Below are 15,465 nucleotides of genomic sequence, written 5' to 3' on the forward strand. Positions count from 1 at the left end.
GTGATTAATAGCACATTTTTCGAAAATTCCAACACCCTAGAATATAGGTAAACCGTATCCCATAAGCGTTTTTGTAGTGTTGTTTTTTTAGTATTTTTATTTTGACTATTTTTGGGTAGCCTGTGTTGACCAACATGCCAGGGAACTCATAGCTCGTAAACATGGCGGCTGCCTCGGTTGACAGCAGAAGTAGCGATGCTGGCAAACGCGTGATATTACGTGTCAAACGCAAAAGAACAGATGACCCAGTGGAAGCTCTAGGTAATGTGCCTTTTCTAGGGTCAAATTGATCTTCTTGCGATTGCGAAATATTCTGCCATGGAATCATATGCATTTGTTGATTTGGCTGCGATAAGCATCCACACGGGACGCACCCCCATGTCGGACTCCCTCTATTTTAGTCATTAGTTTATCGATCTCAAAAATTGCGACAGATATATTGCTGAGTTATGTTTATGATGATGGTTTATAGAGATAGATATAAATATGAGCTGCAATTTAAAAAATGAAATGCACGAAAAATTCATCACTTTCAGTTGTATCGCACATCCTTCCCTCCAAGAAAAACAAAACAGAAGAGAAAGAGGCTAAAGACAAAAGTTCAGCAGGTAATGCGACACTTCTCCACTTTTTGCAACAATGAAGTGTAAATCTCAATTCAGTCCCTGGCTAAGTAACTGGGGTAGTAGGCCCTGTACATAAACAGTTGACTCGGTTAACTCGAACAAAAATTATTTTCATGTGATTTGCTTCATACAATACTTTTTTTTTCACTGTGGTCATTCACCATAACTTAAATAGGTAACTACTTCAAGTAATTGAAAGGAAAATTAATAAGTTGGTGTTGAGAAGTGCAAAAGGATAGAGATACTACAGTCTCCCAGGATTATTGATCTTATTTGCTCATTTATTGGATACACAACAGGCAACAATGGGTACCACACATGCAGGGGCATACTTGCCTTAAAGCCAGTTAAGCCTGGGCTAGTCTAAAAGGCAAATAAAAATATAACAACAAATGCCTAAATGATAATATTTTAGCGAACATTAGGTGTCAGGCTTTAAGTGGAAAATATTCCAGGATCACCCATGCAACCTTTTCTTGAAATTCAGCAAGAAAGTTGAGCACACTTGTTTGCATGATGTGTGCTGATTATGTTGATGTTTTGACAAGATCAAAACATTTTGATCAAACATCAGACATTTGTATTGATACATTGCTTTACTGCTTAGACAGCCACCAAACAAAAAATTTAGTATGCTCTTCATGCTTTTACCAAATCTTAATCTCACATAACATCTATCCCCCCGTCAACACAGCCCATGGGTTTGGGCCAAACCCTGTTGGTAAGAAAGCGGAATGAAAGGCTGCATTAGGGTTTGTTGACTATGTTGTAGTAACAAGTGCTAGCAGTGTTTGCTTCTATATGTAGTTGATCAAGTGTTCACCCTTCTTGGGACCACTGCTGATGGGGATAGATCTGCTGCCCAGAAAATACTGGTACAGGTCTACTTATTACTTTATATCAATATTCTTTATTGGTAGCTAAGGTCTCCAATCTCTTTGTTTTTCTTACTGTTTCTTCTCTCTAGAAAAATATCAAGTCAAAACCACTTAGCCATGCCAATATCAAAACTCAGAAGGCTTTGCCAGAGAAGCTTCAAACCAAATTGCGGAAAGAAAAGAAGGCAAGTCAAGTAAAATAGTTTATTGGGTTGCATACATAGCTGGGGGTGTAAAGGGCACATTACTTTTTTAAAATTAAATACCCCAAAAAATTTCCTGGAGATCAGATTATCTTGCACAAGTTTGTCATCCTTTAACATTTCCTTCTGCTACCAGAAATCACACCAAGATGCCAGGTTCAAGTTAGTCTCAAGCAATCGTTCCAGTCAAGCTGATGCTCTCCACAGGTACAGTAGAGCTGTATTTGTGGTCCTGTGTGTAGAGCAAATGGATATGCCGCATGTGTTTGTTTAACAAGGCTTACATAGTCCGGTCGCTTAGTGTTTCAATCTATACATAGCGGACAAAAGCACCAAACTTGGCATAAAGATAGCCAAGAGGATGCTTATTAATATTGAGACCGGTGCCCACCGGTACCACTTGAGGATTTTGTGTAATAACGGAATAAAAATTAGAAAAAAGCGTCCATCATGGGCTCCCTGTGGTGAAATTTAAATGATCTTGTATTTCCATAACTAAGGCGAAATATCTTATTGTTTTTTTGGTAGGGGAAATATAATAGTATTTGTTAATATTTCAAGATAAAACTGTCGTCGGCTGCATCAAAATGATTTGTTTAAGAGAAAACTGAATAACGTATGAGCATGCGCGTGTTCTAACAAAAACAAACAAAATCTCAGTGTTGAATCGTTCGAGTAAAGGTACAAAAGGCTCACTTCGGTCGCTGTTTTGACTTACTGTACAGCATTAAAACCATACTGTACAAAAGATGACAGATTTGTTTGATAATGAGGGAGTCATAAAGAAAATTATAGCCTTAGGTTTGGTCTAGTTTTCTTAGCATTCGTCAAAATGTGACAGGAATTGTCACAAATTTGAGGTATTAATGCTTAAAAGCACTTAAAAACAAAAAAAAAGCTGACCAGCAGAGGCACTACGAAAAAAAAAAACAGTGCTTATTGCTCCCTACGTGTGCACTATAGTGATGAGGTTGAACGCATCGCATGCTTTTAACAGGATGGCAACCAACCTCCAACGAATCGCGCACAAATAGAGGACTATTTTATTATCCTAAAGATGTGTTAAGGGATGGAAAGGGCCGTGGAGCATAAGAAAAGGAAAGGCCTCTAGGAAGCGAGAGAGGATGATAAAAAAAGTATAGAGCTTTTGTCAGGCTTATAGAATATATTAACCGAATATATAAGTGGTACGTTCCTTCTTCTGATGATGTCCGAGCTTCACAATGTACATGAGGCACGCTTGGGAGATTTTGGGAATGAGAAATCCTTTAACCATTTTCTACTAAAGGACAGAGTTTTAGAGGCTTTTCCTAAGGTGCGGATCAGTGATCGATGGACCGTTATTGTAATAAAGGGGAGAAAGTTATTCTGGAACAAACTGGAAGAGAATTTTCAGATGATGCGTGTACGCTGCCATGTGCCCAGGGTCCGCAGGGGTTTCTTTTCCAAACAGAGGATTTTTCCCGTTTCTCAGGGACATTTTCTTTGAGGTGCCAAAGAAACGACGGTGCTATAAACAAGTGTTCAAAAACTCTAGTGTTGACGATACTAGCGTCAACCTTCAGAGAGGACACATTTAGCCCAAAACCTGACATAAGCCACAAGTATTCTATTATTCTAACGATCAGAAGGTTTTGAGCACCATATCTGTATATTAGTTCGATATCCTTTTTTTTACAAAATAAAAATATAAATCATGGAACGCTATTAGCTACGGTTTTCGGCTTCATACGGCCGAGTGGTTTGAAGTCAAGGGTGTCGCCGGCTCCCCCGCTTTAGCCCATAACTAGCATGGGGTGGAGCGAGGCTCTCGCCTCGGAAACAATTGTGATACTTTGGTTTTAAAATAACATAGAGCCGTAACGAAAAGATAAACAAATGATCCGAGTTGTCATGGTATAATTTATCAACGCACAATAGGCTATGAAAAATCTCCCTCATCGGTAGCATATTTTTTCCTGCTGACGGGCCTATTAATTACAGCCGTGCTGGTTAAATTAAAGCTCTATAGCCCTTAATATTATACTTAGTGAACTCATTGAAAGAAAATTTCTGGGAAAATTCATGTGCACCACCTATTTGTGCTTATTTAATAAATAGAAATCAGTCATATTCGCATGTTAGTAAAAGAGATGTAAATAAAGCCGCGTGGGGCCTGAGTTCCAGTAGGTTTTCCTTCTTCTTCAAATGTAGCTTTTTATAGCTATTTATATGTGTCTTGGCTCGGAATTCGATAGAATACAGCTGAAATGATAGAAATCGTTTGCAAATATGTGCATTTTGATCTTTTTTGTGTCTTGAAAATGTATGAAAATCTTACCACAGGGTACCCGCAACACCAGATTTTTAAAGAAAATATTTGCTCTTTATCTATGGATCCGCAAATGGTACCGGTGGGCACCGGTCTCAATATTGATTACCATCCTCTAGGCTGTATTTATACCAAGTTTGGTGCTTTTGTCCGCTGTGTATAGATTGAGCTCTTTTTGTGCGCTAAGCGACCCGACTAACAGTAGATAAATTAATTTAGTTTTTGTCAATACTTTTGGATTAGTGCTTATGCTGTGTTGTAATTTGCTGTTGGAATTTTAAGATTAATCTCTAACCTAGAGGAGAGGAAAGGGGAGCTGTCCCATCACAGGAGCATAGCTAGGGGTGGTAGTGGTGAGAACAGGGCATGCATACACCCTCTCATTCACCCAAAAGCAGTATTTTATTTAAAAATCAAACCATAGACTTACTTGCATATCTTTGCCTGCACTTCTCTCACTCGCTACGTGCCTGCCACATTAATGGCTAATAAAAGCAACAGTTTTAATCAAACCACTAAATATAATTGTCACTAACTGTAAATAATAATTGTCGTGTCATTGATTTAAATAGTTTTTGTGTCCTTTTTATAGTACTGATGAGCCATGTTCAACTGCCCCATTAGCTGTTGATGAAGACTCAAGTGAATTCCAAAGCGATGAAGTTCAAAACTTTTTGAAAGTTTATGATGTGATCAGGGATGAAGACATTGCAAGGTGAAGTATAATATGCATCATAATATTTTTGTGTGTGTCTTTCTCTAAGAGATGCACACAAGACAACCCAGAATGGCATAGAAACTAATCAACAAGCAGATTTGAGCTGCAGTATGTCTGCAATACTGTATTTGTGCTATATGTTTTTAAATCTTTTAATTCATGGAAAAAAATTATTGGTTTTCAGCAAGGACAAACTAACTCCAGAAAGCAAACAAGAAGACACAAGTGCTTTAGTCTGCAATTCAGTGAAAATGGTTCGGGAAAAGCTTGCAGTCAGCAATGGTAAAGAAGGAATGATTTAAAAAATCACACACCCTTGATTGGAACTCTGGGTTTTATTCTGAAAAGGCTGTTTTCTAGATTATGGAATTTAGCACAAAAGTAAGGCCAGAGTGAAGTCAGAGTTTGTCTAGGCCCGTCTTAAGGCCTTTTTAGCCAAGTATTTAGCTTCAATAAGCTTTTTGTAAAACTAGCAAAGTTGTTCAACATTTTGATGTTTGTCAACAAATTCCTACCTATCAAATGCTGGCATTCACACTCAAATCACACAGGCCTTTCATTATTTTTGGATAATAGTCCATTCGGGAAAAAACATCAATAAAATACAATTAAATACTTTTTATCATCATTATCATCATCAAAATCATCAATCAGCCACAGGAGTTATTTTCCACTTTCCTTTCTCAGATAAAAATCAAGAGTATAGTATTGCAGATAAAGGATACGTTTACGACTTTTACTATGCAGATGACATCATTAACAAGGACTTTGGTGATGTGTAAGTGTCTGGTATCCGTTGCAGGGGTTTGCAGGTACTCAGCTTTATAAATGACATTAGGTTATAAGGGTATGTAAAACACCACGCCCAAAAGTTGCCCAGAATCAAATGCTCATCCTCCAGCCTCTTTCACTCAAATGCATACCAAAAAGACCCGACTTGTGTCTGATTATCTCCATCAAGGAGGGAAATATTTATTATAACTATAGATGGAGCGTAGGGCTAGGGTTTGTGGGTGTAGTTTTATCACGATTGCCATTGATGATATATTTAAGTAACTGTAAGTTTGTCTTGGACTACACGAGCATTGATCCTGAATATTGTTTTTTTTTTCAGACTTGAAATAACGGGTGTGAATGACGATTTTATGCTGGAGAAAATGGACCAAGAGTTTGATGAGGTGTTTGATGATGATGACGATTCTAACGGTATGTCCAGACTGCCATAAGTAAGAGTTTGTTCATTCACATATCGGGGCCGTTGTACAGCAGCACACATAGAGTGCAGGCCCGTAGCCAGGTTTTTAAGCGGGAAGGTTCGTTTGCCATTTAGCAGAACATTTTATTTTCGGTAGCCTGTGCTAGCTCGCAGTGGTTCCCATTTTTCTACGTTATAGTGGACCTCACGGGCCTGGAGTGTGGACCATATTTTGAGAGGAATATGCATATCTAATTTGAAAGAGGTGAAAAATCCGACGATTCATTCTATAAAAGCACCACTTTTCTATGCGCCTGTGAGGGGTAGATACCGTCAAGAGGGCAATGGGCGAATTGCACTAAGAAATCACATGAATTTTTGAGTGTCAAACTAAAGACAAAATAAACACAGAAATGACTGCGCCCGTCACGACAGAGAGCGATATAAAAATCTTTCAATGAAAATACAGTAAGCTCTTTCTGACAAAGAAACGTTCTGGCTAATTCGTAAGCACTGAATAATTTGCTTTTTTATGTTATTTTGCCGCCAAAAGCCTGAGAGCGCGTGAGTTTACCACCCAAAAATTCGTTTTCTGTCAGTGCAAGTCGCATATGTATTGTGTTACATGTACGGTGTGCCAAATCTCATACCTGTAGGTCATCTCTCCCGCATTAGTCGGGAGTCTCAACATTTTGGACCACTTCTACCGCTTCTACCGCACGATCTCCCGCTTTTTAGCGATTTTATCGCTCCCGAAAAATTATTTTATAGAAAATCGTAATTTTGCCTATTTTCTATTAAACAATAATTCCCTTGTGTAGTGCAATTTATCTAACACACTCGTGAGATCATGCCTGCAAGGCTGTACCCACCCCTCCCCCCAAAAATGAATATACCTCACCCCTCCCTCCGAAAAATTCTCAAGCCTTGAGATTTTCGGAGGTTGACAGGTATGAAATCTGCCCTACCTTGCTCTGTTTTCCTGTGATTTTTATTAACGGATGTCAATTAGCCACTCTTTTGTTATTGTTTTCATTTAAAGTACAAGGAACTTTTTGCAAGAAAATAACAATCCACGATTAAAGCTTCATACTTTATTGACGAAATTTGATTGGGAGGCTTGAATACGGGAGCGTAAACAGCGGCGTGGCCGCTCCTTCAATTGTAACACCTTTTGCAGATGAAAATAACTGGCGTAATGACTACCCCGATGAAGGGGAGTGGTCTTCCGAGGACGAAAACCGCATGACGAGGCTTCCAGATCCCGACTTCGGCTTCGATATTGGTGAGCGCAGTGTTACATGTACCACGTGACAATAAGTCATGTGAAAATACGGCGCCAGTAGTCCGTGGCAATTACTTTGTATGATGCTGCGTGGTGTCGGGAGATGTTGTTGGGCGGTTTGTAAACTCTATGTATTTCTCGGCCCAACATTGCTGTGTGTTAATCCTAGTAAGGAATTTAGGTTTAAGTAGAGTTTGCCGCATTTTACTTGAAAAACGGCAGTGACTGAAATTCAATTATTACTCTTTTTCTAAAGCTAGTGTCCTATTTTTTTTTCAATTGGCGTGTCTTGCTTTTAATTGTTTTATGTATGTTCAGTTTTAGACGATAGAAAATACTATCGTCAAGCATTTGGAGAAGATAGTTCAAGCGATGACGAATTGGATTTTTACGGGGAACCGTGCAAGCTGGACGAGTAAGAAGCATGTCGAGTTTCCCATGATACACGCAAAAAAAAAAAACAATACAAGAAGCATAACGGTAGTAAATATCAACAAATTGTTAATCAGAGTAGAGAAAAACAGCTTAAAAAACAAGAGCAGAACGAAAACAAAAGTTCCCAGCAACTGCTGATAAACAAATCCAAACAACGACTTAAAAAACCCCACAACCATTACAACAAAGGTAAATAAATCAAGGAAGGTGCCAGAGTATCGACGACAGAGTGGTTTTTAAAATCCCGTGAAACAATGTAATTGTTAAAGTGTAATACTCAAGCCAGAACAAAAGATAACAAAGTTACAGCGTATTTGTACTAAATAAACTAAATAGTATTTCACGGGATTTTGAAAACCACTCTACAACAGCCACGGTAGGAAAATACCAGTAAGATAGCGATTATACGCCAGTCCCACACTATTTACTAAAGCAAAACCAGAGCACCGATCCACTAAAATATGACACTAACCTAACGCGACACAAGAATAGCAACTGCAAAGATTCACGTGCTTTACATATCTTCCATGTCTTTTAGGAGTGAGACGTATAATGAAGAACTGAATGACCTAGATGAGGGATTTTAGTCACGTGAACTAGCTGGCCTGGTTCCTAATGGCACAGGGTACCCATCCCACGTGTTGCTGCTGGTCAGCCGACAGTTCGTCAGGTGGGTTAGAGAGATGGACTTTGAAAATAGCAGAGAGGCAAAGTAATCTGTTAAGGTAGATCAGAAAAAGTAGTATAATTGCACGGCCTTGCTGAGACCTAGCTACTCGTGGTGATTTTATAGTACACGTTTCTGGATGGCGTTAAACTTCCAGTTGTCGTTCGTCGTACAGAAACGATGCCGAATGCCCATATTACTAGAATAAGCTAATAAGCTAATGTAAAGGAATACGTCAAAGACTGACCACACACTCAAGGGAAGAAATTGCGCTCTCGATCATGAAGCGTTTGTGTGGGTGTGATAATTATTTTGGTCAGATATCGAACGGCGGGTCACGTTTCGCCCCCAAGGAGAAGGGCAGGTTTTTTTTTGTCTGGAATGCTCCAGGAGAAGTATGATCTTTTAGGCTCCTGGTGTTCTAGCAACGTGGCTGGCCTTTTGATGACTATTTTTTTAGAATACAGAAAGCGCAATGAAGAATGTAAAATATATAATAATGGTTAATATAATAAAGGATTTTTTGTGAGTAACGACGGACAGCAGCATGGTTTGACTCTTCTCGTGATCAGGATTTGCGCCGGAGTGACGTCATTTTGCACTTATTGCTCCGTTGCGAGTGGAATATTTGTCAAGTTTCATTAACATCCGTTTAAGTGCTTATAAGAAATCGAAACTGCTAAGGAAATATATATATATTTCGGTTTAGAAATCTTATTTACTTGAAATAAGGCATCTTTTAAATTCATGAATATTGACTCCAGTAGGTTTTACATTGCTGTCGGCGACTAATTGTCTTTTAAACGCATGGAGCATTGAGAGTCATTTAGTCCTTATGTTTATCGTGAACGAGTAGAACACTTTGCTGATGAGGGAATATCATCTCGTTTTCTTGATCATTTCTACTACAAAATTCCTGATCCGAGATCCGAGAAAATCCTCCGCGTCCATTTCAAAGGTCCCCGTACAGCAAATTTCCGGCTACTATTTTAGGGTTTCTAATAAACCGTGGAAATCTATTTTAGGGGCAAAGCCTAAAATTTTCACAAATATTTTTAATTTACCAACGTTTGCTTTTGTTTTTCTACAAAAGGTGAATATGATGTTAAATATCACAAAATGAAACTTAAAGAAAGAATTTATTATTTCATCCATTGGCAGCCGACCGACACAGGCATAATTTATTGTCGGCAAGGAATTGTCAGATTTTCGCACAGAGAGACGAAAACTGATTTGTAAAGACAGCGCGTGTACATTAATGATTAAAGTACACCTGAGATCAACACGAAAAGCCATTAATTAAAGATACACCATTTTTTCTACAGAATATTATTTTTCCTCTTTAGCATATTTATAGCAGATTGAGGGATGAGGGACAATGCTTTCTATTTCATTACGATTTTGGAACGGAACAAATAAAATATCGCGTTTTAGAAGTGAGAGGAAATAATTTGGCGTGCGCCTTAGCAAAAGGAAATTGTGCCACCAACCACAGAATGCCTAATTTCTAGTCTTGTTTCGCATGAAATAAAAACATTAAGAAAGGTTATTAGTGAAGAGATCAAAGTGCTTGTTTATTAACTTCGGAGAGCTTTGATCGCTCTTCGCTAAAAAGTGGGCTCTAAAAGACAATAATAACCCAAATTCAATGTTCCAATATAGATGCGACACATGTCCGATAGCCGGTGTTATCAATGGAAAATCGCAATTTTAGCAGAAACAGATTACACTGCGATACGAAAAAGTAAATATGTCAAATGGTCCCACCAACCGTCACTAAAAACACTTCAGATGGGTAAAGTAAACTTCACTCTTCCAATTCACCTGCCGTCCACAAACGCTCGTATGCCAACATATTACTGTTTTGAGAAACGCCAAATAAATAACGCACGTTCCTGCTTAAGACGTTTTAAAATACGACGCTAGTGCAATTCCACAGTTCAACATTTCATCATAGGGGAAACGACTTACCAAATAACCAAAATCACACTAAAATTACATTGGCAACGGAGATTTTTAAATTGTTTTTTTTTCACTGCGGATAAGCCGATCAAGATAATCGACACTATCGATAATGGTGAGAAGGGAAGACTATTTTTTTATGTAATGAAGGACAGTTTTATTACTTTGAAAAAAACCCTTAAACAATGATTCTTCACTCATAACTAGACGAGAGCACCGGAGGTAATAATAATAACCAATTATCTTAAGGGATGACGCCCCAGGGTGCATCGAGAGAGAAAAAGACAGCTTTCTTAGTTGTGTGTTCAAACTGAGCAATATCCGCCAGACATGGATGGTGGAAGCGTGGCGCTCGTCGTTTTATTCGCCATTATTGGTGCGCTCGGGATAGTCTTTAACTCTGTGGTGATAGAAGTGATCAGACACAACAGCATGTTACACACTCCCATGAATTACCTCCTCATGAATCTCGCTATCAGTGATATCATCATCGCGGTCTTTATCCTCCCCAGACATGTGTTCTTAGGGTTGTTCACGCACCCGACTGGTCTAGTCGGAGACTTTCTCTGCAAGTTCGTCACTGGCGGGGGGATAATCTGGATCGGTGCCACCGCTGAAGGTTACACTCTGATTACGATCGCGTGTGAGCGCTTTTTCGCCATCGTGCGGCCACATGACGCCCGGGCGCGTATTACCACCCGGAAACTTCGCTGGATTGTGCCGCTATGCTGGGCAGTGAACACTGCAGTCAATCTGCCAAGTCTATCGTCTCTTGCGTACAACCAGGAACTAGACTTTTGCCAGGAATCCTGGCCAAACTGGGTCAACCCTACGGCTTACGTTGGGTTTGTGTTCGTGGTTGGCGTCAGCTCCGTGATTGGTATGTTTGTGCTGTACTCGTTCGTCTTGTATTCGCTTTGGAAAAAGCAGAATAACGTGAATGAAGTGTCACGCAACGCTAGGATTCGGGCGCGTAAGCGTGTAACACAGATGCTTGCAGTAATCACGGTGTGTCACGCAATCTGCAGAGTGCCTAATTACACGTTCTACTTATTAGTGTACGCCTCGCCTGGGGCTATCTACGGATCGCTCGTGTACAACATCACCGTACTGTTCATTTTGATCAATTCCTCGTTGCATCCGTTCCTGCTATGCTGGCACATGCGCACTTTCCGTCAAGGATTGTGGAAGGTCTTGGGCTGTGGGGGTGCCGCTGTTGGTCCATTGCATATGGGCGACAGCGTCGCGCCCACAAACACCTATAATACGCAAGCTGCGGGCGAATTAGCTATTGCGAACTCTGGATATGTGGCGAGACCGTGCTCACGGCACTCGAGAGCTTAAAGTGATTCACTCAGCCTCCCCTGCAGTTTTGTTTTCCTTTTTTGTTATTTACGGATAAAACTACAAGATATATATCCAAAAGCATATCCAAGAGCATTTTAAGCGTACCAAATTCAGTCCTGAAAAATGAAGATAGGTAATGTAATGTAGGTAGCACTATATCTGCCAGTATTACAAAATGGCGGCGGACAGCTGTGCGTCAATATGACTCAAGAAAAGCACTTAGGACACATAGCTAAGGCTAAAAGGTATCATTGATTAATTGCAACTAGTGTTTTGCCAACAAGACGAATATTTAGGAATATTCTCTATGTTGAAATTGGATACAGAATAGATAAATGGAGGGGCGGGGCGTCGGTAATAAATCTCACCTGTCTCTATTTTTATCGTCCCTTTTTGGCCCTTTCCCAGTTTTCCCCGTCTCTTTGAATTACCTTGTCTTGCGGTGTGCATTAGGCCACTTAAGTCATCACTAAATATTTACTCTCGCCATTATTCACCCTCTTTCTAGCTCAATTCGCGTACCATCCTTCTCTGTCATGTTTTCTCTGATTTAGCTAAGCCATCAAGATAACAACCAACCAGGTTCATCATTTTATACACTCATGAATCAAACCACTCGCTATATTCAAAAATATGCTTTGAAACATTAAGAAATAAGATTTTTGTTTTTTATTATTAATACGTAGCCATGTATTATCAAATCGTATGTGGTGTATTTAACCTCGCATATATATATTTTTCAACAATTCCAAGACTGTATCTTTGTCGGATAAAAAGGCATTATGGGTGAAACGTTGCCAAGGTAACGGGGGAGTGATGTTGTTGCCATAGATACATAACAGGTGACCGTACATGGCATATGTACAGGTGGTATATTTCAGCTTACAAGACAAAACAAGACGAAATTCACGTTGGAAATCCTACCGTATTAACACAACAGCGGTCTTTCGTGAGTTGTCATGGGGGATACCTGATGTAGCAACCATGAACTTGTTGTCTTCAGTGAAAATCTGGATTTTTCTTTTGCTTGTTGAAGGTAAATGAAGGGCAGCGATCACTGGATTTTGTGATTCCTCGATCACAAAACTAATAATCGATTTTACGATAAACGCTCATTTTCTCCTTTTTATTCCCGTGATAATGATTGTATAATACGCGAATACGCGCTGGAATAAACTTCAATCAAATCCCGATTTAAAGTCCGTCATTCTTTTGCGTCACGTTCACGGGCCGTCAAGGGTATTTTTGAAGAGGAGACTTACAAAGAATGTACGAAAATGTTAATTGAAGTAGGTGGGGGGTAGGGGGGAGTAAAAGTTTTTATGCTTTAGCAATACAATGGAACCGTTTGTGTTGTAGGATGGATTGAATTTCATAGTGATCCGCGACATGGTTCGCTTATTTAAATAACAAAATCTCATAGGGTAGAAAAAACACATGGGTCACCAACTCCGATGCATAGACTGGTTGTAATGATAGTGGGTGTAATAATAGTGAGTGTAATGGTGTTGGGTGTAACGATAGGGGTGTCATGGTTGTGGGTGTAATAATATTAGGTGTAATGGTGTTGGGTGTAGTGATGGTGGGTGTAATGGTGGTGGGTGTAATGGTGGTGGGTGTAATGATAGTGGATGTAATGGTGGTGGGTGTGATGAAAGGGGGTGTAATGGTGGTGGGTGTAATGATGGTGGGTGTAATCGTGGTGGGTGTAATAATAGTGGGTGTAATGGTGTTGGGTGTAATGATGGTGGGTGTAATGGTGGTGGGTGTAATAGTGGTGGGTGTAATGGTGGTGGGTGTAATAATAGTGAGTGTAATGGTGGTGGGTGTAATAGTGGTGGGTGTAATAGTGGTGGGTGTAATAATAGTGAGTGTAATGGTGGTGGCTGTAATAATAGTGGGTGTAATGGTGGTGGGTGTAATAATAGTGAGTGTAATGGTGGTGGGTGTAATAATAGTGAGTGTAATGGTGGTGGGTGTAATAATAGTGGGTGTAATGGTGGTGGGTGTAATAATAGTGGGTGTAATGGTGGTGGGTGTAATAATAGTGGGTGTAATGGTGGTGAGTGTAATGGTGGTGGGTGTGATGAAAGGGGGTGTAATGGTGGTGGGTGTAATGATGGTGGGTGTAATGATGGTGGGTGTAATGGTGGTGGGTGTAATGAAAGGTGGTGTAATAGTGGTGGGTGTAATAATAGTGGGTGTAATGGTGGTGAGTGTAATAATAGTGGGTGTAATGGTGGTGGGTGTAATAGTGGTGGGTGTAATGGTGGTGAGTTTAATAATAGTGGGTGTAATGGTGGTGGGTGTAATAATAGTGGGTGTAATGGTGGTGAGTGTAATAATAGTGGGTGTAATGGTGGTGGGTGTAATGGTGAGTGTAATAATAGTGTGTGTGAAGGTGCTGGATAGACGGTGGTGGGTGTATAGTAGTGGATGTGTTGGTGGTAGTGCTTGGCTTGATGATAGTTGGAGTGACGATAGTGGATCTAATTAATGGTTTGGGGATGGATGTGACTGTGATGGGTTTGATTCAAAGCGCGATTGTTATTGTGGTATATAATGAGGTCATACACAAATAAAAAAACCCAAATAATCTTTCAGATTCGCGGTCGCGACCACTTTACCCTCCCCGGTTTGTCCCCTTGTCTTGGCTCCTTCCCGGTGGAGATGGTGTCTCGTATCTTAGTTACCTCTCAGAGGGCTTCGGCAAGGATTTGAGTACCCGGATATCAAGTGTTGGAGACGTAGTGAGCGCAGTTGGTGACTCAATACAGGAGACTGGAACCGAGAGGAGTCATGACGTTGACCGCATTTCCGACATTGTGGGCTCAGATATGTATCCCAGGGGTCCATGGGATGCACAGGAGATCGAGGATGAAAATACACCAGGAGAAGATTAAAATTTTGGAGATCTGCAAGTTTCAGGGTTTGGTCAAGAGTGGTACCACAAATAATAATCATTCGGAGTATAGTGACTGTCATAGAGATTGCTAAAAATAAAAAAAAGTAAACAAATGTTGGTAAAATCTTGAACTTTCAAGTATTTATTAGATATTGGAAATGCAATACGCACCAGTAAAGAATTAGCTATTCTTTATATATCTTATAAGATAAGTAATAAAAGAGCAATGAACATTCATTTAAGAGTTACTTGATGTTTGTTCCTGATAAACAGAATCAAAAGTGCTTTCCTTGTGAGTAACTTCAAGCTAGGGTATTTCCGTGTTTAAAAAAGGAAAAACAAAAAGTTGTCATTATCAATTTAGCAATGTTCCAATTCATGTTTTAATTAATAAAATGTTTTTTTTTGTTCTTCCATAGGCGTACCCATGATGTCTTGGTTTCAAGGAGGTTTTAGTGGGTGCTACCTAAATTTCCACTGTCTCTCATAATATATTGGATGAAATGAGGCTTTGAAAACGCCTTGGCCACGGTTTTAGCAGTCTGTTACAAGCTTAATATACCATACCGCTACCTTGCTATATCAATATTTTGTGCTATTACTTTATTTCTATTAATTTGCGCATCCGTTGTCAAAAGAGGTAGCCTTTGAGACATGACGGAAAAACATGACTTCAACAACGCTTCAAATAACCTCATTTCAGATCTAATAAGGCGGAAAAGTTCTCTAAGTACTTAGTGAGTAGTAGCAAACAAAATATCAAATGCGACTTTTTTTATAAATTGATGCGACTTTTTGTAAAGTGTCATTGAAATTTGAGCTTTTCGTTTCTGAGCTCATACATAGCGCAAGGATGATATATCTTAAAAAGCAAAAATCTGGGTATGTGCATTTCGGCCTCACGTTATTTGTGTTTCAAAAATCAGTCCGGAA

At 39.6% G+C, this 15,465-nt stretch overlaps 3 protein-coding genes across 3 annotated transcripts; all 3 read left to right on the forward strand.

Annotated features, from left to right (window-relative positions):
* Nucleotides 1-111: 111 nt before the first annotated feature.
* LOC5514872 (probable RNA polymerase II nuclear localization protein SLC7A6OS) lies at nt 112-8,851 on the forward strand. Its single transcript, XM_001634933.3, has 12 exons — nt 112-261; nt 537-608; nt 1,434-1,501; nt 1,594-1,689; nt 1,844-1,914; nt 4,611-4,733; nt 4,921-5,018; nt 5,424-5,514; nt 5,851-5,942; nt 7,112-7,216; nt 7,541-7,631; nt 8,190-8,851. Exons 1-12 carry the CDS (start codon nt 162-164, stop codon nt 8,236-8,238), a joined length of 1,056 nt encoding a protein of 351 aa, XP_001634983.2. The 5' UTR covers nt 112-161; the 3' UTR covers nt 8,239-8,851.
* Nucleotides 8,852-8,971: 120 nt separating this feature from the next.
* LOC116619534 (neuromedin-U receptor 2-like) lies at nt 8,972-12,004 on the forward strand. Its single transcript, XM_048723815.1, has 2 exons — nt 8,972-11,160; nt 11,338-12,004. The coding sequence occupies exons 1-2, from the start codon at nt 10,611-10,613 to the stop codon at nt 11,622-11,624; spliced, it is 837 nt and encodes a 278-aa protein (XP_048579772.1). The 5' UTR covers nt 8,972-10,610; the 3' UTR covers nt 11,625-12,004.
* A 135-nt stretch (nt 12,005-12,139) lies between these two features.
* LOC125561027 lies at nt 12,140-14,946 on the forward strand. Its single transcript, XM_048723816.1, has 2 exons — nt 12,140-12,663; nt 14,232-14,946. The coding sequence occupies exons 1-2, from the start codon at nt 12,480-12,482 to the stop codon at nt 14,528-14,530; spliced, it is 483 nt and encodes a 160-aa protein (XP_048579773.1). The 5' UTR covers nt 12,140-12,479; the 3' UTR covers nt 14,531-14,946.
* Nucleotides 14,947-15,465: the final 519 nt, after the last annotated feature.

Source organism: Nematostella vectensis, chromosome 2 (assembly GCF_932526225.1).
Source record: "Nematostella vectensis chromosome 2, jaNemVect1.1, whole genome shotgun sequence".
Lineage (NCBI taxonomy): Eukaryota > Metazoa > Cnidaria > Anthozoa > Actiniaria > Edwardsiidae > Nematostella > Nematostella vectensis.

Bases quoted from the DNA above. Each gene is read 5' to 3' on its own strand.
- LOC116619534 (XM_048723815.1), top strand. From the start codon at position 10,611: ATGGATGGTGGAAGCGTGGCGCTCGTCGTTTTATTCGCCATTATTGGT. The intron at 11,161-11,337 runs GTATGTTTGTGC...TCTACTTATTAG, and splicing joins TGGCGTCAGCTCCGTGATTG to TGTACGCCTCGCCTGGGGCT.
- LOC5514872 (XM_001634933.3), top strand. From the start codon at position 162: ATGGCGGCTGCCTCGGTTGACAGCAGAAGTAGCGATGCTGGCAAACGC. The intron at 609-1,433 runs GTAATGCGACAC...TTCTATATGTAG, and splicing joins TAAAGACAAAAGTTCAGCAG to TTGATCAAGTGTTCACCCTT. The intron at 5,943-7,111 runs GTATGTCCAGAC...CACCTTTTGCAG, and splicing joins TGATGATGACGATTCTAACG to ATGAAAATAACTGGCGTAAT.
- LOC125561027 (XM_048723816.1), top strand. From the start codon at position 12,480: ATGGCATATGTACAGGTGGTATATTTCAGCTTACAAGACAAAACAAGA. The intron at 12,664-14,231 runs GTAAATGAAGGG...ATAATCTTTCAG, and splicing joins TTTTCTTTTGCTTGTTGAAG to ATTCGCGGTCGCGACCACTT.